This window comes from Staurois parvus, unplaced genomic scaffold (genome assembly GCF_062004578.1).
Source record: "Staurois parvus isolate SC_StPar_1 unplaced genomic scaffold, SC_StPar_1.0 ptg001090l, whole genome shotgun sequence".
In the NCBI taxonomy this organism is placed as follows: domain Eukaryota; kingdom Metazoa; phylum Chordata; class Amphibia; order Anura; family Ranidae; genus Staurois; species Staurois parvus.
This window is the reverse complement of record NW_028318886.1, coordinates 1929757-1956604: the sequence shown is the minus strand read 5'-3', so window position 1 is coordinate 1956604 and position 26848 is coordinate 1929757. Positions and strand designations below refer to the sequence as shown.

At 47.3% G+C, this 26848-nt stretch overlaps 1 protein-coding gene across 1 annotated transcript in view; it reads left to right on the top strand.

Moving 5' to 3' along the window:
* The first annotated feature begins 10984 nt into the window (after positions 1-10984).
* XPO7 (exportin 7) overlaps positions 10985-26848 on the top strand; it is an 87298-nt gene continuing 71434 nt past the window's right edge. The window contains exon 1 of the mRNA XM_089658709.1: positions 10985-11114. Within this exon, the coding sequence (XP_089514835.1) occupies positions 11097-11114 (18 nt within the window). The 5' untranslated portion in view covers positions 10985-11096. The remainder of the gene's footprint in view (positions 11115-26848) is intronic.

The following is a 26848-nucleotide window of genomic DNA, read 5'->3' as shown; positions in this document are numbered from 1 at the left end:
TTTTATTATTCCTTTCAACAAAAATAGGGAGTGTTTTGTTAATAAAGATTTTCCATAAACTATTGCAGTGCCATTTTAGTTTCTTGAAGAACACCAGTTAAGGTCAAATATATAGATAAACAGCGCAACATAGACCTAAATACAAATATTAGTAAATCACACAATATAAATGTCCCATATTAACCTCTTGCCGACCGCGCATAGCCGAATGACGGCTTCACCGCGGCCGGCTAGTTCTGAGTGGACGTCATATGACGTCCTCCCAGAACGCGCTCTCCTGCGCGCCCCAGGGGGCGGGCACCCGGCGATCTCCGTGATCGCTGTGTCCTACGGACACAGCTGATCACGTGATGTGGTGAAAGGCCGATCCCACCGGCCTTTTACCACGTGATCAGCGGTGTCCAATGACACGCTGATCACAGGGAAATGCAAGTGCCGGTTCTCGGCTGCACTTTCCTCACGCTGTCAGATCGTGAGGAAAGTACTGCCGAGAACCGGCAGTTGTCACAGCGGGGATCGGCACCGATCATCAGGGCACTGATGATCAGTGCCCTGATGATCGGTGCCCAGCAGTGACACCCGCAAGTTCCGCCCAGCAGTGCGCCCACTAGCCCCGCCCACCCGTTCCCAGCAGTGTCCCCACCTGTGCCCAGCAGTGCCCCCACCTGTGCCCAGCAGTGTCCCCCACCTGTGCCACTCTGCAGTGCCACCTACCTGTGCCCAGAAGTGCCACCTACATGTGCCCAGCAGTGCCACCCACCTGTGCCCACCCACCTGTGCCCACCAGTGCCACCCACCTGTGCCCACCCACCAGTGCTGCCCACCAGTGCCACCCACCAGTGCAGCCCAGCAGTGCTGCCAGTCAGTGCCACCAGTCAGTGCCCAGGGGTTGTGCCAGTCAGTGCCGCCAGTCAGTGCCCAGAAGTGATGCCAGTCAGTGCCGTCTATCAGTACCCATCATCAGTGTCACCTATCAGTGCCGCCTATCAGTGCTGCATATCAGTGCCGCCTATCCGTGACCCCTAATTAGTGCTGTCTATCAGTGCCGCCTATCCGTGCCACCTCATTAGTACTGCCTATCAGTGCCCTTTAGTGCTGCCTATCAGTGCCCATCAGTGCCGCCTATCAGTGCCCATCAGTGCCGCCTCATCAACGCAAATCAGTGAAGGAGAAAAAATACCTGTTTGAAAAATTTTATAAAAGAAACAAATAAACTTTTTTTTTTTTTGAAATTTTTTGCACATTTTTAAATTTATAGCGCAAAAAGTAAAGCGCCCAGTGGCGATTAAATACCACCAAAAGAAAGCTCTATTTGTGAGAAAAAAATGATCAAAATTTCATATGGGTACAATGTTGCATGACCGCGCAATTGTCAATCAAAGTGCGGCAGCGCTGAAAGCTGAAAATTGGCCTGGTAAGGAAGGGGGTATAAGTGCCTGGTAGGCAAGTGGTTAAATAGTGCATGTATATATAAAAAAATCTTCAGAAAAAACCCTTAAAGTCCCTTGTGAAGATAACTGAAGATTCCAAAGATGTTTATAGCCTTCCAGCTTTCACCTGTGCACACCAACATCAAATACACTCACCAGATTTTGGTGAGTGAAAAGCCTTTAAGGATTTTTGGGGAATCCTCTACCCCCTTTTCATCAGCTCAATGATAGCCTGCCCCTCCAAGTTTAGATCTTCTTTCAGGTCCTCACCGTGGCTTCCTAGTTAGCTCCACCATATCGTCAAAGACAAAACTTATATAGTGTAATATTGCCACAATAGTATTATACTAAAAGACAAAATCCAGGCCACTCACATTTCAACGGCTTATAACAGGCACATTTATTAAGCCCATGACAGCCTTAAGATGAAAACCAGCCAACATGATCCAGGATTCCCACACCAATGCAGCCAGACAGAGCAGAGGAACAGCAGAGAACCAGCCTAGATCCCACAAAATGGCCGCTGGCACGCACCGCTCGGCGTGCGCTCCACTCACCGGAAATGATGTCAGACGTATGGCAAATCGACCGGAATTACGTCAACACGTTTCGCCCCTCCCATCTGGCGTTCTCAAGACGTCCATTTCCTGTCTCCAACATCTTAAATAGCTCACATATGGCCCACCCCTCCCTACTGATTGGACAATAATCCTCTCCAGGAATACTAAACACCGCCTCTCCTGTCCATTGACGTGGGAACCCTTTACAAAAAGAGGAACTATCATCAAAACAATTCAAATACTTTATACATCCATATAATCATCATATCTGAATACTAACATGGATATATATATATCTCTCTCCCCAAAGGCTTTTCTGATCAAGTCTGATGGACAGGCAGCACCCACTGCATATTCTGGCAAATACCAGAGAAACAAATAGAAGGAGGGAGACCACACAGCACATCAGCGTTGAATCACTCTGCTCCTCCCGCCCGTCCCATAAAAAAGCATTCTTGAGTGACACAGTAGGCACCTACTGTGCAGGAACTAGTTTCAGCAGTCGACTCCACCGACCCTTCTAACATGGACACCAGGGGCGTACATACAGGGGTCACGACTGCAGCCCGGCCCCATGCTCCAGGGGGCCCATGCGGCCCCCCCTGCACACCTGGATAGGAGAAGGCGGTAGCACATAGAGGAATGCAGCCACAGAATGCCCGCTTTTACTCCTTGATGGAGAGCAGGGAAGGGGATGTAAATGTGTCATTTACCGGTCCCTTCTTTGTCTTAAAGAATAGAATGATCGATACCAATGATCGATACCAATCAGTGATTGATACCAATTTTTATTCATTCATAGCTGAGGCATAACAAAATGTGTTTACTGTGCTTCAGTTTACGAATCAACGGGAAGCTCTGTACAAAGCTATTCCAGTTCATTCATTCTGTTCATTCATGTCTATTTAGATCCCTGATATTTTACCAAAGCCCTTCTCCCCCAAAAGGGGTCCTAAAAAAAATAATATTTTTTTTTTTAAATGGTAAAAAAAAATAAGAAGAAAAATAATAAATAACAAAAATAAAAAACTACTGACATCAGTGGCGGAACTACCTGAGTTGCAACTAGGCCCTGGCGTTCTGCCACTGCGGGGGACCCCAAGATGGCAAGAAAAGAAGGGGGCCCGTTGCAGGACCGCAATAAAGTGTCCTATGATGGGAGTAAATGGCCCTGGAATCAATGGAAAGGGCCTCGGCCAGGGGAGCCCTTTATGGTTTCTTGCACTGGGGCCCTCAAGCACAAGTCCACTCCGCTTCCAATGCTCACACAGCACATATCCTCCTACTCCCCCAAAGAGATGCTAGCATCCAAACAGGGGGTCATCATGGCATCTGGGACTCCAGACACTCCACAAGAATTGCTGGGAATGTGCCCTGGGTGCTGGAACTTGTTCTGGCATCTGGCACTGGGGCAATGAGATTTTTTCACATCTTAGGAAGGTCCCACCAAATCTGGGATGGCTGGGAGGTTATGATAGAAGTGCGTAGAGGATTTGTGCTGGGAGGAGGGACTAGGGGAAGAAGGATTTGTGCAGGGTGTCTACAGACACCCCTTAGCTGCAATAGGCAGTTTTTTGGGTAAAGGTGAACTAACCCTTTAAGGCTCCATGCACACTAGCGTTCTTTTTTAAGCTCCAAAAATGCTGGATAAAAAACACTAGTAATAGCATTTTGAGTAGTGTTTTAGTAACGTTTTATTAGTGATTAGGATCGTTAGTGGTTTATTTGCATTTTTTACAGTACATGTAGAAAAAGCTAGAAAAAAAGCTGTTAGGATCGTTTTAGTTGCATGTAGTAGTGTTTTTTCTGCTAGAAAAACGCTCCAAAAAACTCTCAAACCATTTTTTTCTGCTCCTAGACATTGAAGCTCAAAAAACACTAACAGCCTAAAGTAGTATACATAGACACATAGGATAACACTATTTAGCTTTTAGGAGCAGAAAAAACTGCTACTAACAGCTTCTAGGAGCTTAAACAAACGCTAGTGTGCATGGAGCCTAAGCAGACAATCTGGAGTAGTTGTGCATGCCAACTAATCAACTTCTAGCTTCAGCTTGTTCAGTTAAAGAACTCCAAGATAGACAAAAATCACCCATATGTAAACCCCCTAAACAAAACACTAAGGCCCCATTCACACCTGAGCATAGCTTTTTGTGAATTTTTTTGCGTGTTTGTGCGCAGTTTTTTCAGGCTTTTTGAGTTCTGGCATTTTTTGTATTAGTCAAAAGAGAAAAATTTCATCCACGACATCAATTGTTGCCATGTTTTGCCATGACATGACAAAATGCTTTTGGTCATGTGACAAAACGCGCTAAAGTGCATGAAAAAACATGATTTGCCCATTCCCATGTAATTCTATGGGAATGAAAACGCGCCGAAAGCGCATCAATCTGCCCGAATGGAGCTACAAAAGCAGCTCCAAAACTTTTTTGAGCTTCAGGCATTCTGATTCAGGTGACTTACTGTGGAGATGTAAACCATCTCCATAGAGTAATATTGATTTCCTGACAGACTCCATGGCAGCATACGTATGGGTTAGTCCCACCCTCTCTTCTCCTATAGGACCCCACTCCCATAATTCGTTGCTTCTTGCCAGAGGCCGTGTTCCTTTTTTGTCCTCCTCCTATGGAGCTAGTGCAAGTCTTACCTGGTTCCCGCATACAGATAATTGCGACCAAGGCCTGGAAAGCCTCTCCGGGAGATGCGAGGTGACGCACCGCTTGTAAATTCCATTGTCCCCAGCTAAAGGTGGGGTATTGGATGTGGTGGATGGATGTGGTGCTGGGAGTGGTGGAGCAGGCCTCCCCTCATCAAATTCCAGTGTTCCCCAGCTAATAGTGGGGTGGAAATGGGCGAGCAGGAGTCGGTGCCTGGAAAAGCTCAGGTCTGTCAATAGCGGGCGAGCGGCACTTGGGCTGGATAATGGTGCTAATAGCGGATGGCCATGTAGCGCCCTGATCGGACGAGGCGGTCTCCAAGTCAGGGGGTCGTGGCTGTGCGGTGTTGGTAAGCAGTGCCCTTGCCAGTGTTTGGGTCTCTTTTTTGCTCCTTATTTTGTTCTTTATCTTTCTCTGGTGCTAGTGGATGCCTGGAGCGCAATGCTGCACTCCAGGCCACTGCTTCCTGGTCCAGAGTGGTCTCAGGAGTACTGTGAATGCACAAGTTGGCCTCGGAACGAGGCTTGGCTTCACGCGTGCGCAGTATGGAAAGATGGCAACACTCACACACATGCAAGCGGGTGTCCTGGGGTCCGGGGCATGCGCAGTACGGCAGCGGTGATGTCACAGCTTTGGCGGCAAATTTAAACAGCTGTCAGAGCTGTTTTGTTTGGGAAATCCTGCAGGCTGAATGCGGCAGCTTCCCCAAGCTCTGTGGTCCGCTGTGAAGGTCAATACCTGTCCCTCCTGCCCCCCCCCCCCCCCAGTGCTCTGCTGGGATTTTGCATGTAATTTTTTTTTTACAGCTTGGTTGCCTTTGTAGCTTATGGATGTGTCACTGCCTCGTGTCCAGCTCCTGTGCAGTAGGTATGGATGGATGGCTTTAGCCCCTTGATCCCCCACTGGCGCTTTTCTGTGGCTTTTAACTATCCCCCATTCTGTCTTTTTTATTTTTCTCCCTCTCTCAGCCCTTCTAGGTCTGATCACCACTGCACAGCACACAATGACGGAAGTGCGCCCAGGTCTCTGCACCATCATTCGTCCTCTAATTCTGGATGCCACAGGTCTCCTTCCAGCTCCAGGCGTCATCAGAGAAGCTACCGCTCCTCCTCCAGGCATCATGTTAAGAGGCACTCCAGTCGCTCCAGTAGGAAAACTTGCTGGGGGTGCAATTCTCAGGTTCCTGATGACAGGTCATTATGTGACTCCTGTTTTGCATGGGTGACCGGCGACAGAGAAAGCCCCAACCAACAAGTAGAGGCTTTGGTCAGATGGGTCGTTCAAGAGTCCCTGAAAGAAATTTGGACTAGTCGCGTCCACAGGCCATCGGTCGGGGTGTGCTTCCCTCCCAAAGATCCCCAAGAGAGTTTGGAGCCTTCACAACCTAGCCACCTGTCAGCCGAAGCCTCAGATAGTGAGGTGGAGAGTGAAGATCCGTGTGTGGGCTTCGATTTCGCCTTGGTCTCGCCCTTAGTCAAAGTAGTCAAAGAGGCCCTGAAGTGGTAAGAAGCCGTGGAGTCTCCCCCTAAACACAGGAAATTATTTAACATCTAAGGAAGGATCCAAACGTTCCGTACCTGGAGGAACTCGGGGAAATTTTCACAGAGGAGTGGAGCAATGTCGATAAGAGGGCCTCCTTGCTAAATAAAGCAGCCAACCTTTATCTGTTCAAATCAAAGGATGCCAAACGTCTACAATCGGCCCCTCTGGTGGATGTGGCCTTGATTAGACTAGCCAAGCACGTTACCCTCCCTCTCGAAGATTCGGTGTCCTTCAAGGACAACCTGGAAAGAAGAATCGATTCTGATCTACACTACAGCTCGGATGGCTTGCCAGCCAGCGCTTGCCTTAGCAGCCTTGTCTAAAGCTATGGAAGTGTTGTCGGATAACACGGATGCGGCCCTCAGAGGAGTTCCTGAAGAGGTGGCCTGGAATTCAGGTATTTGGGAGCTGAGGTTATGGCTCGGGTTATGCTGTCCTTGGTGACAGCCAAGCGTGCATTAAGGCTTCGGTCCTGGTTGGGTGATCCAGCCTCTAAGCAGGCATGGTGCAAGATCCCCTTTGAGGGTTCCTCCCTGTTTAGGAACTGAACAGCGCTACAGCCTGAGCTACAGGCGGGATATCCGGTTTCCTGCCCCAGGATCAGCGTCTAATAGGCCAAAAGAAGGCTCAGCCCAGAAGTCAAGGCTCAGAACAAGCTAGGGATGCGCGCCTCTACAAGCCGGGCCGCAAATTCAAGAGAAGTTGGAGGAGAAGCCAATCTTTTCAGAAATCCTCCAAGGGCTCGACCTCTGGAGGTCGTGAGGCCACAAAGTCCTTTTGAGATTGGGCCAACTCAGGCAGGCCAGGTGGGGGCACACCTTTGCCACTTTCGGCATGTCTGGGTCGCTTCAAACCGGGCCGCCTGGGCCGCCAACACGTTATCTTTAAGGCATGCTTGGGCATTCAAGAGCCCTCCTCATCTCAAGTTCACCCCTACGGCCCTTCTACATTCTGAAGAAAGGAGGGAAATCCTGCTGTCCTACGTGGACTCTCTGCTGGTGCAGGGCACTATCGTGCCGGTTCTGGAGAGCGAAGAATTTCAGGGCATGTACGCGCCCCTCTTTTTGGTCCAGAAAAGAAATGGGGCCTGGAAGCCAGTTATAGATCTCACCCATCTAAATTAATTTATCAGGAAGTCAAAATTCAAGATGGAGACGCTGTTGACAATTCAATAAGCAATTCAGCCAGGCGAATGGCTCCTGTTTATAGATCTAAAGGATGCCTACTTTCATGTGCCCATTTCAAGAGATTTTCAGAGATTCCTGTGGACCATCGGCATCTCCAGTTCATGTGTCTCCCCTTTGGGCTTTCGATGTCGCCTCGGGTGTTTTCAAAAGTCTTGTTGGCAGTCGTGGCACTGATCAGAATCAGAGGCATTCGCCTGCACCACTACCCAGACGACCTGCTCCTACTATCCCAGGACAGAGTACAGCTACTACAGCACAGGGCCCACGTCATCTCAACCCTTCTCGAGTTTGGGTGGTTGCTGAATATAGAGACGAGCCAGTTGGAGCCCATGCATTTTCTAATATTCCTCAGTGCTCATTTTGATACGAACGGCGCCACAATGTCCCTGCCCGTGGAGAAGATTCTGGTGATCCGGAGAATACTACCTGCCCTGTCTTCCTCGCACCTTTGGGCCCTCCAATGCCTGAAAATCATTGGCACCATGGTGTCCACAACACCGATGGTGAAGTGGGCACAGTGGAGAATGCGACCCTTCCCGAAGGGCTTTCTTCAACAGTGGATTCAGCATGGGCCAGGTCATTTACATATCTCCTGTCGTGAGGGAGAGCCTTCCTTGGTGGCTGCAGTGGAAGAACCTGCTCAATTGCCATTTGATTGCCCCCCATCTCCTGGGTTACAATCACTATGGATGCCAGCAACTCCAGATGGGGTGCTCTCTGCCAGCCAGAGATAGCTCAGCGCAGATGAACAGGTTCCCAAAATGGGACCTGCCGCTTGTCCTCGACTTCTTCTCCGGAGGCATGCCAGAATCAGCTGGGCATCCCATAGTGAGAGAGCTCTCCCATCAAGGCAACCTTTTTGGTGGCAGTGACATCGGCAAAAAGTCTCCGAAATCAGGAACCTTGGCCGTTTTTGACATTCTTCCCGGATCGAGTGGTCCTCATCCCTATGCTAGGTTCTAATGCTAAAGTGACCTCGGTATTCCATGAGAACCAAGAGATTGTCCTGCTAATGTTTAGAGCCTCGGAGTTGATGAGGCTTACCCCCTGGATGTAGGTGACACCTTAAGGCTATATTTGCGGGTCACAGAATCCTTCCGCAGGTCAGAACGTCTATTCATCCTTTTCCATGGGAAGAGTAAAGTAGACCGGATGTCTCCCAGGTCAATCGCGGCCTGGATTGTCCAGGCCATCCAAATGGCCTACAGAGCTAAGAGCTTGGCGCTTCCAGAGGTGGTGACCGCACACTCAATCAGAAGTGTGGCTACATCCTAGGAGGTTTCCCAGCATGTTGCCCCTGAGATGATCTGCAGAGCGGCCTCATGGTCCTCAATAAACACTTTCATGGCTCATTACTGTGTAGAGCCTGCCTCCTTATACTATGTTAATTTTGGTTTTAAAGTCCTGTAGGTTGACGGGGCAAATTAAAGTCTTTTAGTATCTGCCCACCTGTGTTTGTATGGCTAGTTATTTCCCATCCGTATGCTACCATGAAGGCTGTCAGGAAAACAGAAAATTTCCTATTAAATCATTACCGTAATTTTCCTTTCCTGATGAAGTCCATGGCAGCAAGAGTACCCTCCCAATGCCATGAGTAGGCTAGTTATGGAACACGGATTCTGGCATTAGGAGAAGAGAGGGCGGGACTAACCCATATGTAAGTCCATCAGGAAAGGAAAATTACTAGTATTTGAAAGGAAATTTACGTGTTTTTTTCTCCCTGTTTTGGAGCTTAGAGCTTAACGCTACAAAACGCTGGGGCCTAAACAGTACACTTTTGAAACTCCTTACCATTAAGGGTCCTTTCACACAGGCATTCCTTATGTCCATTTTTCATTCGTCCGTTTATAGATGCAAAACTGACACCCATGTATTTCTATGGACTAGTGGGTGTAAGTGGATGATCATCTGTTTACATCTGTTAATGTCTGCATCTGTTAACATCCGTTTTTTTGAACGGAAGAAACCCCTATTTTATTTCTGTAAAAAAAAAAAACAGACTGGACGAAAAACGGATCATAAATGGATGTAAACAGATCAAAAACGGATGTAAACGGATCATAAATGGATGTAAACAGATCAAAAACGGATGTAAAACAGATGTAAACTGATATGAATATGGAGGGAAAAATGCCGGTTTAGCACTGATTTTAAAGAAACAAAATGCAACTGAACTGATGAAAAAACGGAATGCCCGTGTGAAAGGACCCTTAGGAGAAAAGTCTAAGGCTAGGCTCACACCTCTTGCATTTGATCCATTTCTGCAGTGCTTTTTGCGGTGCATTTTTGCACATGCATTTTTGACACATTGTTGCTGCGTTTTTCTTTTTTTAACTTGTTGCTGGGCAGATTAAAAAGCAAAACGCATTAGAAATACATCAAAAAGGCATTGAAGACTATAGAACCAAAAACGCAACGTTTTGTGCTTAAAAATGTCCTTGACTCCTTCCAAAAAAAAGGCACCGGGTGAAAACGCGGAGATGTGAACCTGTCCCATAGTAAATCATGTTAAATGGCAAAATGCAACAGAAACCGCATAGGTGTGAATCTAGACTGTATTTTCAGGAAGTCTTCCTTGCAATTCAAAAGATAACAGCATCTGCTCTGCCAAGAAGGAGGTGTAACAGCAGGGATTACATCATATCATCTCCTCTCTCTCTGCAGTAAAAAGAAACTACAGTTCCCATCAACCACAGGGAAATGTAGAGAAAGTGGGCGGGTACACTAGGCCTGTACATGTTGAATGTGTCTGAGAGTCTCGGTCTGCCCACCACTGCAAGTGGGGCTGAATGACATCGCTGCTTCCTGGAGAAAGAACTACAGAAGGGATGTGCCAAGACCAGGGTCTGGGGGAATAGGAGTAGCAGCCTCTGGTCTTACAAATATGAAACTAAAGTGAATTAACTGTTTGATTTGAAAATGAATAGGCTATTTCAGCGCAACTACTGAGAGAATCAGAAGATGGATGACATATTCAGTGAAAGTAGGAAATCAGCAACAAGGACAGAAGTGTCTGCTTTATGATTTGAAAATGAAAGCTAGAAGCTGTATGGCTGCCATGCACAGCTGCTCCATTCTTGAGAAATCCCCCTCAAAATATAAACAAATCTATATTGGCATTGAAGCTCAGGGGTTATTGGTGTGCACACATCTGTAGGAATAAAATCCTGGAATGTAGATCTGTTCCTGTGTGGTGTGTCATCACCAAGCAGCTCACCACAAGGGTTTGTTTACTGTCACTGACAGCATTAAAGCAGAAATGTGATTGGTTGCTATGGTAACACAAACGTCTCCCCCGATTCTAAGTGTTTCTGCGCGTTGTAGATAAACAACAGTCTCTCCCCATATTCAAGATGGCGCCTGCTTCCTACAAGATGGATCCTGTTTGTTTTATTTCCTCAACCAACATGGCGATTGCACCTGCCTGAGGAACTTTTCGGGGAAATAAATGTGAGGAAACACGGGGCGCCTGCACTCTCGCCCTTCTAAATCGGCTTTTTGCCCTGGACAAAAATGTCCGGCCGCCGCCACTCGCCCTTCACCAACATGCCGGCCGGAAGCCTTCGCCCCTAAGGAAGATGGCGGCTGCGCGCTCCCGGCCCCTCCTCTGTTGTCTATGGTTGCGGGGATCCCTGCTGGCGCGTGCGCCGTGGCCGCAGCGAGGTGCCGCGCCTGCGCACTACGTTCCTCGGGGGGACAGAGGAGCATGAATGGAGCAAGATGGCGGATCCTGTGCAGGTGAGGGGGACCCTGAGGATGTGCGGGGATCTGGCGCTGTAGGCGGGAAGAAGAGGCCGCAGATGTGGGGCGCCGGAAGCGGAGGGAGAGCTCGCTATGTCCTATGTGAGGAGACACATGGAGGGAGGGGGGCAGGAGCCTGAGGCCTGCTCTGTGTATAGATAAACACAGGGGAACTTACCTGAATGTGCCTGTGTGGGGCCCCAGACTGTGACAGGGCTAGGGACCTGCACCCATACACATGCTGTACTGTGTGATAGTGGGGGAGATGTGTGCCTGGACTGCATGGAGGGTGCCTGGGCTCTGTGGCTGGACTGCATGGAGGGTGCCTGGGCTCTGTGGCTGGACTGCATGGAGGGTGCCTGGGCTCTGTGGCTGGACTGCATGGAGGGTGCCTGGGCTCTGTGGCTGGACTGCATGGAGGGTGCCTGGGCTCTGTGGCTGGACTGCATGGAGGGTGCCTGGGCTCTGTGGCTGGACTGCATGGAGGGTGCCTGGGCTCTGTGGCTGGACTGCATGGAGGGTGCCTGGGCTCTGTGGCTGGACTGCATGGAGGGTGCCTGGGCTCTGTGGCTGGACTGCATGGAGGGTGCCTGGCCTCTGTGGCTGGACTGCATGGAGGGTGCCTGAGCTCTGTGGCTGGACTGCATGGAGGGTGCCTGGGCTCTGTGGCTGGACTGCATGGAGGGTGCCTGGGCTCTGTGGCTTGACTTCATGGAAGGTGCCCGGGCTCTGTGGCTGGACTGCATGGAGGGTGCCCGGGCTGTGCGGCTGGACTGCATGGAGGGTGCCCGGGCTGTGCGGCTGGACTGCATGGAGGTGTGCCCGGGCTGTGCGGCTGAACTGCATGGAGGGTGCCCGGGCTGTGCGGCTGGACTGCATGGAGGTGTGCCCGGGCTGTGCGGCTGGACTGCATGGAGGGTGCCCGGGCTGTGCGGCTGGACTGCATGGAGGGTGCCCGGGCTGTGCGGCTGGACTGCATGGAGGGTGCCCGGGCTGTGCGGCTGGACTGCATGGAGGGTGCCCGGGCTGTGCGGCTGGACTGCATGGAGGGTGCCCGGGCTGTGCGGCTGGACTGCATGGAGGGTGCCCGGGCTGTGCGGCTGGACAGCATGGAGGGTGCCCGGGCTGTGCGGCTGGACAGCATGGAGGGTGCCCGGGCTGTGCGGCTGGACAGCATGGAGGGTGTGCGGCTGGACAGCATGGAGGGTGCCCGGGCTGTGCGGCTGGACTGCATGGAGGGTGCCCGGGCTGGTCTGCATGGAGGGTGCCCGGGCTGTGCGCCTGGTCTGCATGGAGGGTGCCCGGGCTGTGCGCCTGGTCTGCATGGAGGGTGCCCGGGCTCTGTGCCTGGATTGTATGGAGACAGGAACAGGCTCAGAAGTAGTTTGTGCTGCACCAACATACAGCTGGAAACATCACAGGTCAACATATATATTTGCCAGCACACCACATAGCATCGAATGTAAGCTAAGAAGTTTTTTTATTCGATGACATTTGATGATCCATGGTGTGCTGGCAGATGTGTGTTGGATTGCATGGAGGGTGTCTCAGCTGCATGGTGGGTGTCTGTGTTCTGTGCCTAGGCTGCATGGAGGGTGTTTGGACTCTGTGCTTGGGTTGTATGGAGGGTGTTTAGGCGCTGTGCCTCGGTTCTATGCCTGGATTGCGTGGAGGGTGTTTGGGCTCTGCCTGGATTGCATGGAGAGTGACTGGGCTCTGTTCCTGTCCTGGGTGCCTGGTATCTGTGCCATGATTGTATGGGGGGGGGGGGGTGCACCTACACATATATCTTCGCCCTTGAACGCACAGGGCTCTAAACGGTGGTACCTTCATTCAGCCTTGTCCTGCCATAGACTTTGACAGGTGCAGGCAGTAGGCCAGGATTCTGCACCTTTCCCTCCTGTGTTTAGAGAAAAGAGTCGCGCTGTGTCTGGGGGCAGACTAGATTACTGTAAACACATCTAAACAAACATTTAGGGCTTGTTCATATGTGCAGCAGCCCCTCTGAAAAACAATTTGCAGTGGATCCCTTTTTAAATGTGTTTGACAGGCGGTAAGGAGGCAATATGTCATCTCCTCACCCCCTGCTTTAACCTGGTAAATCTGAAACTGCACTGCAATCGGTTGCTGCACAGCCCTTGACACTGAAATGGGTCACGTTTGGCAGTAGTAGCACCCGCTGAATGCGATCTGCTGTTCCATTTTTGCTGTGGGTGCCCATGGTCTGCTTTCAAAGACCCACACAGCTGTCAGATTTGGAGTAGCGGCTGTGTCTGAAATGACATGAATAGGACTGCCTGTGCGGTGCGCGGGCGTATGCTTAAGTACATCAGTGTGAACATGGCCTGACACTCTTACCTAGAGTAAGAATTTTATATTCAGCTTACCATAGTCAGATTAGTGACGGATTAGATTCAAGGGCTCATTCAAATTAGATGTAAGAGCGCACATGAAAAACAAATGATAACATACGAGTGTGAGCCTAAACCTAATCAGGCAAAAAACCTAGAAAATGAATAGGTGTTACTTTTTTTTTTTTTTGTGTGAAGTTGTATAAACTTTAGTTTCTCCTTCTGATAATTATAAGAAAACACTTTCAAGTGTAAATCATTGTTTGCTCCCCCTACTAGGAGTCTCCAGGCTGTCCTCATCGTTCCAGGTTTGAAGTGACACAAGATGTCATTGGTGTCACAGAGGAGGGAGGTGCGGATTTGATAACGCGTTTTGAAAATATTTTTAAAGCAAAATGACGTGAATGAGATAATGAGGGCGGGGGGATGCCTCAGTGTCACTGTGCTGGCAAAGCATTTTGGCGTTGGGACAAATAAATGTGGCTATAGTTGTACTTGTGTTGTGTCATCGAAAAATGTGTAAACCTTGTGCCTGTAACAGTTTGTGTGCGGGGGAGAAAGTGTACATTTGAAAAAGAGGAATAAAATAAGAAAAAGGGACGTCAGGGAATAATGCTCTTCTTGGCGGCTTTGAATTTGGCTGTGATGTGTACAATACCTATTCAGTAAAATAGAGATGGGTGAGGTATAGGAAATTCTAACATCTGACTGGAGTCTTGAAGTGTACCTAAAGGGGACAGCACTGTCCATTCCAATAAACACTTGCCAGCGTTGGCATCTGTGTGTCAGTCTTCAGTCATCTTCATTGGCTGCTGTGGGATGATGGCTTTCCTGCGCATGAATAGGAGCGACTTATCCCAGCACACATCATCACCAGAGGTATTTATATAGCACCATCAATTTACGCAGCGCTTTACATATATATATAGTATATTCAGGATCCAGGGTGTCACCCATCCTCTGGAACTCCCTACCCCACTCTATCAGACTATCACCTACTTTACTTACCTTTAGGCGATCATTGAAAACCTAAACCTATCTCTTCAGGGAAGCCTATCCCGCCCTCTGCTAATACTGGAATCCTCTACTCTTCCAACCACTCCATCCCCCACAGTTTTACCTTTTGTACCACTCACCCCTCCCTCCTAGATTGTAAGCTCCAAGGAGCAGGGCCCTCAATTCCCTCTTGTACTGAACTGTATTGTTGCTGTATTGTCTCCCGTTATATTGTAAAGCGCTGAGCAAACTGTTGGTGCTATATAAATCCTGTATAATAATAATATATTCGCATCAGGCCCTAACCCTCAAGGGGCACACAATCTAAAGTCCCTAACTTACATTCATACACATACTAGGGCCAATTTAGACAGGAGCCAATTAACCTGCCAGCTTGTCTTTGGAGTGTGGGAGGAAACCCACGCAGGCACAGGGAGACATGCAAACTCCAGACGGGTGATGCCGTGGTTGGGATTTGAACCAACGACCCTAGCAATATGGAAGTGCTAACCATTTAGCCACTGTGCTGCCCACACAGGGGATCAAGCTGGCGATGTGAGCTGTGCATGCACAGCTCAGTTTGCAGTGTGTTGGAGAAGACAGCAAGCAGGCAGGTTGGGACATTTTACTGCAGAAAAGACATCAGGCTCCCTGAGCATGTATGAGCCATGCTGCACTTTATGAATGATCTTACAGCCTTCTGAAACCTGTGATGTGTCCCAAAAGGCTGTGGGCAGGGAGGTAGGGATGTGGGAACGGGTACTTGTCAAAATTAGGTACCCTTGCCCCCCCCCCCCCCCCCAAAAAAAAAAAAAAGATATTCAAAAGTTGAAGAGGCCAAAAAACAGAACTTTCCTTTTTGGTGATGATTGTATTTCTTAATGGAACCCAATAAAAAAAGGTTGAAACAGAAAAGGCCTTGTGTAGGCTGCAAGTCAGGTCTTGGCATTTCCATGGGGCTGAGGGCTTCCTCTGTGTGACATGTGACAGTGCTGAGTGTCTGAGTAGAAAAGCACCAGGGGGATTCCATGGGTAGGAAGGGGAGAAAATCCTATACTCCTGTATACTGAGAAATAACTATACCTATCACTTTCCTTCTCTAGGTAAACAGAGCAGCAGGGAACAAAGGGAGACTAAAGCTGGATAGATACCTCCATCTGCACAAATGAGCTGGATGGTGGAATCCAAACCCCTACCCTGGAATGCAGTGATCTGCAGCTGAAGAGGATTGGCTATGGCCTTTGATTAAAAAATAAATTCCAGCATATCCCTTTGACAGAAGTCTATTAAACAATTGACTTCTGCTGAGCAGAGGAACCCACACACGGATAGAAATGTGATCAGCGTATGGTCAGCTTTAAGTACAAGCAGTTAAGGAGCTGCCATTGAAGAGAACCCATTGCCTTGTCCATGAGCAAAGCATAGGTTCATTAAAAGTTGCAGATTGGGGAGGCTGTAGGAAGTCTGAGAGTAATGCAGGCCATACATGGATCGAATTCCGAACGATTTTTCCTCCAAATATCGAAAACGTCGCTTGCTCAGTAATCCGTTAGTGCCATCAATGATTTCGAAAATCGGCCGACCAGGTCATAAAGTTCACCCCATAGGTGTAACTTCTGTTCCTTCCAGGTCACGGCTCATGCACATATTCTTTTTGGGAAAACGATCCTACGATTTGACCATCATTGAGTCGTTTTTCACAAATTTTCCAACATGCCGATCACCGAAAAGGGGAGGAACCACGAAAATCAGCCGGTGCCATTGACCCACTAACAGAGCTAAAATCGGCCAATTATTCTTAGGTCCGAAAAATCAGTTGAATTTCTACCCATGTATGGCTGGCATAAGGGTCAGTTCACACCAGAACGCGGTGTGAGAGAGGCACTTTTCCGCAGCACGTTCAGATGCACTACCGTTGTGATCTGCATGCAGGTGTCAGTGTAAAGTTAACAGCCTCCCAATCTACCATGCAATTACCTGCAGCGCATTTTTAAAAGTAGCGCATGCACTACTTTTTTCACATTCCAATGTGATTTGCAGGCCATCTAAATAAATGGGCTGCAAAATTGCACTGCTCAGGAATGCGGCACACATTCCTGTACAATCCCTTTCTGAACCAGCCATAAGGCATGCTTCACATCTATGTGGGTGGTTGCGCGTGCAGTACTGCTGCTTGAAAATGCATGGGGCTGCCATTCATTCTGAATGACACCTCCACGCATCTAAAAATGCAATGCGTTTGCTGGAACCACAGGGAAACTGCCTGGTGCAAAAAGCACATGGCGATTTCCCGCTGCTGCATTTTTAGAATGGTGCAGGAGCCTTTTAATTGTGCAAAAATTGAGGCATGCAGCCCATTCAAATGCAGGCTGTACACCTGCATAGATGTGAACCAGGCCTGAGACATGCATCAGTAGGTTCCTGCTGTACTGTTGGGAGTTTACTTTGATTTTTATGCGCATTTGACAGGTGTGCAACAGAGAGGTTACAGTAAATGCCTAGTATTTCAGAGTATGGAGGAGAACTAGTGAGGATCACTTCACTTTAAGGATCGGTTCATACTATATAAATGCAGTCCAGATGCGTTCTGGATGTGTTTTTGCATGTGCGTTTTTATGCATTTTTGGCACTTTTGATGCGATTTGACGCATTCCAATGCATTTTCTATGCATTCTAGTTAATTTTTCCCCTCTCTTCTTCAGTTTAAATAGGGACATGTGCGTTCCAGTGCATTTTTTATGTGTTTTACCACTTTCCAGTACAGTTCTGTGCAGGAAAACTGCAACCTGTTCCACTTTTTTTTTTTTTCTGGAACGGCAAGCAATGATGTGAACTATGACATTGACAACCATGTAACCTACTTTGTGCATTTTGGATGCAGAAAGAAAGCAACTCTGGTGTGAAGTGACCCTTGAGCTGAACTGCTTTGCCCTGTGTGGACATAGTACAAGCTCACTTTTTAATAAGGGGGGGGGAGTGTTGTCTAAAATATGGTTACATCTAACAGTTCCAGGCATTCAGTGCCTGAGCAGACTATGGATCTTGTGTGGCACAGAATCTAACATCTAAGTACTGTTCATTTCCAGAGAGAGTTGACACCATACAAACATAATTAATCTTCAGATTAGTTTGCTTTAGACCTCACAGGTAATCAGTCTGTTCTGTAAATTAATCACAAATAATTAACCGTTACCCATCTCAAATACCTGCAAAATTTGAATAATTCATGGGCACACTCTAGGGTACAGCTGGTACATTGAGATTTCTCTATCATAGAATTGACATAATGAGCATGTGTATTGTTGGCTAGTTTACAATTGTTTTCCTCTTTCAGTGCAGTGATACACCAACACAGGGTCATTCCACCCAAAACTGATATTTCACTTTTTGTGCAGGATTCTGAAGAGGTAACATGTGGCAATGTATTGTACAGTATATCTCAGGGGCTTTGTTGTTGAATTGTGTATACACCGACTCTTGGGAGTCCCATTCTTCTGTTCTTTCATAGGGCGTTCCATTTTTTTTTTTTTTTTTTTTCATCAGTTCAATCACGTTTTTTTCAAAGATCAGTTTCTCCATCAGTTTTTACATCCTTTATCGATGCAAAAACGGTCTGTATGTCTGTTTACAACAGTTTTTCACCCATTCCGTTTTTTTATAACGGAAGAAAAATAGGGTTTTCGTCCGTTCAAGAAAAGGATGTTAACAGATGCGGCTATTAATGGATGTAAACAGATGATCATCCATTTACATCCGCTAGTCCATAGAAATACATCGGTGTCCATTTTTTTTCATCTGTAAATGGACAGATGAAAAACGGACATACGGAATGCCCATGTGAAAGGACCCTTAGATTCTTTCAGGTGGACAGAATGGAAGTTAGGCACAAAAATCTCTGATGGGGTCTATGTATAATAAGTTCGCTGAGCAAATGTAACACACATTCCCATATTTTTAAATAACTCGCGGGGGGGAAGGCATTGTGGCTATTGGATGGCGCTTATGATCATGGGAGGTATTTTATATTGCACAAAATACATTATGGGGGAGTTTTACTAAAACTGGTGCAGCTCTTCTGAGAAACCAGTCATCTTCCAGGTTTAATTGTCAAAGCTTAAAGCAGAGTTCCACCTGGAAAAAAAAAATAAAAGTCAGCAGCTATAAAAACTGTAGCTGCTGACTCTTAAAATACAGACATTTATCTGTCCCTTGGTCCAGAGGTGTCCTCACCATGGCTGGTTTCAACGGTCGTCTTCAGTGTGGGCACCCTGCTGTGACAGCTTGCGGCTTCACAGCCGGGTGCCCACGGCGCATGCGCGAGAAGCTCTGCGCTTTATGAATGTCCCCATAGTCTTCTGGGACCTGTCGTGTGCTGGAACAACTTCTGCTTCCGATCGCTGTGGGAGCGGGTACCTGTCAAATTCCTGTCACAGCCCCACCCCCTGCTGGATGGAGATCCGCTTTAATTGACGTTGGAAACTGGTCACCATGAACAGCTGCACCAGATTCTGTGTGCTCGAGTTTTAGTAAATCTCCCCCCCATGATTTGTTGGAGTTGTACAGATGCAAGAAATCTACAAAGCAATGAGACATGTCTGTGATTTTGGCACTGTATGCTGTCTCCTGGGCTGTGCATGTTGCATCCAAGATGGCTGTGCCTAGCAGCACTCTTGGGGCTTTTCGGTGTCTACCCAAGGGAGGATGTACAGGTAAAAACAAGCATAAAGTATATTAAATGCACATGAAGGCTTCATGCACACTAGGGGTCTTCTAAATGCTTTTCTCCTGTCGGGAAAAGCAGCTGCAAAAATGCTCCTAAACTGTGTTTTTTCAAATGCGTTGAGGAGCATCAAGCTCTTGGGTGTTTATTCATTTAATTGGACAGAATATTAATTATTCTTGCCGTGGAAATGGGAAAAAATGCTGAAGTTCTAAAAGCGCCTAGTGTTAACATGGGTTTAGACGCATTTACATGTGTTTAGGCATGTCAGGCGGGTTTTTTTTTTATGCCAAAACACTACTCTCTTGAACGCACAAGTGATTTAATTTTTTTTTTTTCTATTATATACTCCCCGGCCATTAAACTGTAAACGCCTATAGTGTCCATGGATACATAAGTTAACAAGGAGGGGAGTTTAGAGGCAGTAAAAAAGAGGCCTTAATCTTGTTAAAAGATTTTTGTTGAAATAAATGTGCTAAAAAAAAGGTACAAAAGCCATTGATTATGAAAGCTAGCAGTTTCGGAAGCCTCAATAGTTGTTATACAGATTTTCTTTCAAGCTGAAGCATGGATAAAAACTTTGTTGGAGCTTGGTACCAGTAACATACTTTTAACCACCTCCCACCCACCATATAGTAATATAACGGACGCAAGGTGGTTCTCTTGTTCTAGGAGGACGTCATATGCGATTAGCGGGGGGACACAGCGGATCACCGATCACGGAAAGAGCCGAAGATGTCGGCTCGGTCATGTGATCAGCTGTGTCCAATCACAGCTGATTATATGTAAACAGGGAAATGCCAGTTATTGGCATTTCTCTCCTCGAGCAGTCACGCTGACCGCTCGAGAGGAGAGCCGGTAATCGGCTTTCCGCGGAGGGGACATGTACACTGATCATCAGGGCACTGATGATCAGTGTAGCCCCAGCAGTGCAACCTGTCAGTGCTAATCAGTGCCTCGTGCCCATCAGTGCCACATCAATGCCACATATCAGTGCCTACCTGTGCACATCAATGCCACATATCCGTGCCCATCTGAGCTGCCTTTCAGTGCCACCTATCAATGCCAGCCAGTGCCGCCTATCAGTGCCATGTATCAGTGCTGCCTTTCAGTACCTGTCAGTGTCCATCAGTGCCACCTATTAGTGCCCATCACTGCAGCCTCATTAACGCACATCAGTGAAGGAGAAAAATCACTTACTTACAAAATTTTATAACAAAAAACTAAGAGAACTTTTTTTTTTTCAAAATTTTCAGTGGTTTTTGGTTTAAGAAAAAATAAAAAACCCAGAGGTGATTAAATACCACCAAAATCAAGCTCTATCTGTCACAAAAAAAAATGATAAAAATTTCATATGGGTACAGTGTTGCATGACCACGCAATTGTCACTCAAAAGTGCGACAGTGCTGAAAGCTGGAAATTGGCCTGGGCAGGAAGGGGGTATAAGTACCCTGTAGGCTTGTGGTAACCAATAGCCGTTTGGCAGCCGGCAAAATGCTGTAGATTTCCGGGTGGACGCCATATGGCGTACCCCCGGGCATGCGCAGTTTTCGCGCTTGCGCAGCGGCGCGATCTGTCACCGGCTGTGTACTTCGGACTCGGCCAATGACAGATCTGAGTACCAGCCCCCGTTGCCGGTACCATGTGACCTGCTGTGACCAATCACAGCAGGTCAAATGACAGTTGTATACAATGGAAGGCTTCATTCATGCCATCCATTGTATACTAGTGTCTAGCTGTGAATGGTCACAGCGATCACATGCACATGTCATGTGATTAGCTGTGGCCAAATCACAGCTAAGCACAAAAAAAAAAAGCCTGAATGAATCGATGTCATTCAGGTAAATGCTTGCTTATAGCAAAGTGATTCTTTGCTATAAGCAAATTGTGTAAAAAAAAAAAAAAAAAAAAAAAAATACTGATCACTTCCCCAAAGTAGTACAATGTTACTATGGTAACATTGTACTACTTTGGACATAGTGAAATATGAAAAAAAATCTTAGAAAAAAGTAATGAATTAAAAATAATAAAAAATATATATATATATTTCATACTGTCACCAGTCAGTGTCCCTGTTCACCACCATGCCAGTTATATGATGACGCTGTACTGCACTGGTGACAGTATATAAAAAAAAAAATTGTGAAAATAATTTTTTTAATTTTTTCATTTTCCGAAAAATTATGACCAAAAAATACAACTTCAAAAAACTCGCCATGCCTCTTATGAAGTACGTCGGACTGTCTTCTTTGCAAAAAGGGGTCATTTGGGGAATATCTGTACTGTTCTAACATTCTTGGACCTCAGGAAATTAGATTGGCTGTCAGTACTTCAGGATTGATCAATATTCAGATCTATACCATAGTTTGTGAACTCTATAACTTTCCTACAAACTAAATAATACATCCTAATTTGGGTTATTTTCACCAAAGACATGTAGCAGAATACATCTCGGCCTGAATTTATGAAGAACAATTATTTATTTGCAAACTTTTATAACAGAAACAAACAAACGTGTTTTGGTTTTTTTTTCAAAGTTTTCTGTCTTTTTTTGTTAATTTAGCAAAAAATAAAAACCCCAGCAATGATTAAATTCCACCAAAAGAAAGCTCTAGTTGTGTGAAGAAAATGATAAAATTTTAGTTTGGGTACAATGTTGTATGACCGCGCAATTGTCATTCAAAGTGTGAGAGCGCTGAAACCTGAAAAATGGCCTGGGAGAGAAGGGGGTAAAAGTGCCCGGTATGGAAGTGGTTAAAGATGTGTGCCCCACTGGTGGATGCTGATGGCTGCTCTGATGACCTCTGACAGTGATGTCAATGCTGGTGTTCTGGTGGTGAAACTGATAGCCATGCCTGGAGCACGTCAGTCATAGAAGGACCTTTTGGTCTGCTGGTCCTCCATTCAAAAAACATCTTACATTCTTTTCAAAGAATACATGGTGGGTAATAAATCAAAGCTGGAGCAATTGTGCATGGTAACTAGTCGGCTTCTATATTTTATCTGCAAAGCATAAGCTGGAACTGAAGGCATTTTGCAAAAACTGCGATTTCTCTTCTGCAGTAAAATACATCTACCAGCCTGCTTGCTGACTTCTGTTGCATGTAAGCGTAGCTGTGCATGTGCAGCTTATCTGACATTGCCGGCACAATCCCTGTGCGCTGGGATGACTGACTCCTGCACATGCATAGGACTTGCATCACCCTGCGCCGGCCAATGAAAATGCCTGAAGACTGGCGCTTAGGCTGGCCATACATTATACAATTTTCTTGAGAATTTTTCTTTAGATTTACCAAAAACCATATAATATGAGGTCAAACTTAAACAACACTTTCAATTGTATCCAGTTAGGCAGGCCCTTGTACTACATAGTTGAAGGTAAATCTAAAGGAAATTGGGCAGAATTTTGACAGAAAATTGTATAGTGTATGGCCAGCCTTAGAGCAAAGATGATGGCGTGGGACCCCTTCGGGAGGTAAAAGTTGATTGGCTGTCATGCACAGCTGCTCCAGATTCTATCTTTTTCAGTTTTGATAAATTGCCCCCCACGGTGTTTTGGAATTGGACAGGGGATTTTGGATATCATAATCTCCCCTTGTCCAATCACAGAGCAGTCTAAATTGGCCCTAGTATGTGTGTGTAGGTCTAAAAATTCCAGCGGCAGACCTTGGTAACTCTTCGAAACGGGAAGATTGCAAAGCCCTCATGGTGGTAGGGATGGGGTAAAATCCGATTCTGCTCTATCTGGATCTTCATACTTCTGAAGCAGACATTAGTGGGTCACTATACCAGCAAGAAAACTAGATCTATCAGAATGAGCTCATCAATCCCTTTCTGATTCCTTTTATGACAGGTTTTGTAAACCCGAGAAATACCAATGTTGTCGTTGCCGTGACCTTCTTCTGAAAATGCTAGCTTTCTGGCTGTTAGACACTGGCTTTAGTACTATAGGTCACTTGTAAGTTTGCAGACAAAAGTTGTGCTTGAGGTGATTGTAGCGGTTTGAGTGCAGTTGCAGACAAAGGTTTGTTTATTTTATTACAGGTACTTATATAGCGCTATCAATTTATGCAGTGCTTTACATATATAATGTACTTTCACATCAGTCCCTAACCCTCAAGGGGTGTACAATCTAAGGTCCCTAACTTACATTCATACATACACATACTAGGGCCAGTTTAGACAGGAGCCAATTAACCTACCAGCATGTCTTGGAGTGTGGGAGGAAACCGGAATACCCAGAGGAAACCCATGCAGGCACAGGGAGAACATGCAAACTCCAGGCAGGCGGTGCTGTGGCTGGAATTCGAACCAATGACCCTAGTACTGATAGGCAAAATTGCTAACCATTTAGCCACTGTGCTTCGAAATTTTTATATGTATATGAGATCTTGGTTCGTGCTAGAAGGGTCATCATTGCAGCTGGGAAGCTAACCTGTTTAAAAGGAAAGGTCAGCAAAGGCACATTCCATTTTACACTTTATTATTATTATTATTATACAGGATTTATATAGCCCGAACAGTTTGTGCAGTGCTTTAAAATTAAAGGTAGACAGTACAATTACAATACATTTCAGTACAGAAGGAATAGGAAGGCTCTGCTCATGGAGCTTACAATCCTAACCACTTGTGACAAATTTCTTTTAATGGGAAGACCAGTGAAAAATAAATCTAATATTTATCGCATTAATGTGTGTAGTCTGGGGATTGAATGCTGTGTCACCATGTTACAGCTGTTTGTTATCTTTCATAGGCAGATAGCCCTCTTATATATATATATATATACCTATTCCCCTCCCATGTCCTTATCAGAGGATAGCACAGCCTCCGTGCTTCCCAGGTCTATGGTTTTCATACATGTACGTTACAAATGAACTATTTAAAAAATGCACGAGGGTTATCATGTGATTGTTATCATGCTCCATTGCCGTTACAGAGACTGGCCTTGTAAGGCAGATTACATGCTCTGTGTAGGTGGCTTCTGTATGTGTGTGTTTTACACCATTTGGAGTTGGTTAGAGCAATTGTGGACATCCTTTTTTGATATGGGGGGCTTCACATAAAATATATTGAATATTCTATGTCAGACAGCAGACACACAACAGGATATAGTCAGACTATGGGCATGACACAGATTGCCAGACTGCAGGAAGGATACAGGAGATGGTCAGAGACTGCAGGGGAGGATACAGGAGATGGCCAGAGACTGCGGGGGAGGATACAGGAGATGGTCAGAGACTGCAGGGGAGGATACAGGAGATGGTCAGAGACTGCAGGGGAGGATACAGGAGATGGCCAGAGACTGCAGCGGGGGATACAGGAGATGGCCAGAGACTGCAGCGGGGGATACAGGAGATGGCCAGAGACTGCAGCGGGGGATACAGGAGATGGCCAGAGACTGCAGCGGGGGATACAGGAGATGGCCAGAGACTGCAGCGGGGGATACAGGAGATGGCCAGAGACTGCAGCGGGGGATACAGGAGATGGCCAGAGACTGCAGCGGGGGATACAGGAGATGGCCAGAGACTGCAGCGGGGGATACAGGAGATGGCCAGAGACTGCAGCGGGGGATACAGGAGATGGCCAGAGACTGCAGCGGGGGATACAGGAGATGGCCAGAGACTGCAGCGGGGGATACAGGAGATGGCCAGAGACTGCAGCGGGGGATACAGGAGATGGCCAGAGACTGCAGCGGGGGATACAGGAGATGGCCAGAGACTGCAGCGGGGGATACAGGAGATGGCCAGAGACTGCAGCGGGGGATACAGGAGATGGCCAGAGACTGCAGCGGGGGATACAGGAGATGGCCAGAGACTGCAGCGGGGGATACAGGAGATGGCCAGAGACTGCAGGGGGCGGGGGATACAGGAGATGGCCAGAGACTGCAGGGGGGGGGGGGATACAGGAGATGGCCAGAGACTGCAGGGGGGGGGGATACAGGAGATGGCCAGAGACTGCAGGGGGGGGGGGATACAGGAGATGGCCAGAGACTGCAGGGGCGGGATACAGGAGATGGCCAGAGACTGCAGGGGGGGGGGGGATACGGGAGATGGCCAGAGACTGAGGGGGGGGGGGATACGGGAGATGGCCAGAGACTGCAGGGGGGGGATACGGGAGATGGCCAGAGACTGCAGGGGGGGGATACGGGAGATGGCCAGAGACTGCAGGGGGGGGGGGGGATACGGGAGATGGCCAGAGACTGCAGGGGGGGGATACAGGAGATGGCCAGAGACTGCAGATTTATTACATGAGACTGCACACTGCCACAACACGGTAAAAATTAAAAACAAATTGTCTGCAGGGACCCCTAAGAGTTGCAGAGAAAGTGTCAGAGGGATGCATGCAGCCCATAGGGTGCAGGTTAGGTGCCAGAAGGTTAGGGCCTTTCTTTTTGTTTTATTTAAATCACACTATTTTATTAACATTAATCTGGATGTCTTGTCTTTCAGAAGACCAGGAAGCTGTCACTGCACATCGCCAATCGGAAGCAGCTGTTCCAGAGCCACACGTTTACACACACCTTGTATACGTACAGCTGTGGAGAGAGGAATGCCTTGGCTGCTTCTGATTGGGTAATGTGCAGGGATAGGTCAGGTGCACTAGGATCTGAACACAACCGAGCTCATCCTAGTGACACCCCTGGCTCCCTCCATAGGTACAGCGAAAGAGTGAACATAACCATTTTTTTGACTGGATGTTTCTGCAGGAATAAAATGAGGGTAAAAAAGACTAAAAAAAAAAAAAGACTGCAGCCACCACATAAGAACTGGCAAGCTGCACCATAACTTTTTTTTTGGGGGGGGGGGGGGTTAGAAACACTTTTAAAGCAATTCGAAAGGTTAATTATTTTTTTTTTTGTAAAACAGAGCAGCCTGGATCCTCCTCTTCTAGAATCCCACGCAGGCTTTCCTGGCTGCTCCAGTTTGTCGGGTGCCCCCTCAGCAAGCAGCTTGCTGTGGGGGCACCCGCTGCTCCATGTGTCCATTCACACATGGAGCTGTGGCTTGGCCCCACCCCCTCTCTCTCCTCATTGACTGACTGGCTGTGATTGACAGCAGCGGGAGCCAATGGGTCCCACTTGCTGTCTCGGCCAATGAGGAGGCAGAGACCTGGGACAGCCGAGGCTGTCATTCACATCGCTGGATTGCGGTGAGGCTCAGGAAAGTATTAAGGGGGCTGGCGGATCTGCTTTTCACTAAAGGTTTTTTTACCTTCATGCATATAATGCAACCAGTACAGTTGACCTTTTAAAGGGGACAGCTACTCCCATTATGATCTGTATTGAAGGTCTCCAAGCTGGAGCTGATGACTACTTTAAAGAATAATTCCAGGTATGGCTATATTGTATATAGTTACATTGGTTCCCGGGAAGCTGGAAATCACTGGAGTAAACACTGCAATAAGTGCTTCTGGGTCTTATGCTGAGCCACTGGCCTGATGCATGCTGAACGCAGGAAGGCGACCACTCCGCACGGGTGCCATGCTGTGCATTTACTGAATGATTTCAAAGTGTTCTACAATTGGATGAGATGGAGAATGTGATGTCACCACTGCAGCTCGTCCAGTATGAGAACAGTTTGCATTCATTCAGAAAACACAAAGTATTCTCTGAATGGCACCCATGCTAAGTGGCTGACCCTCTGTGTTCAGTAAGCAGGAGTGCA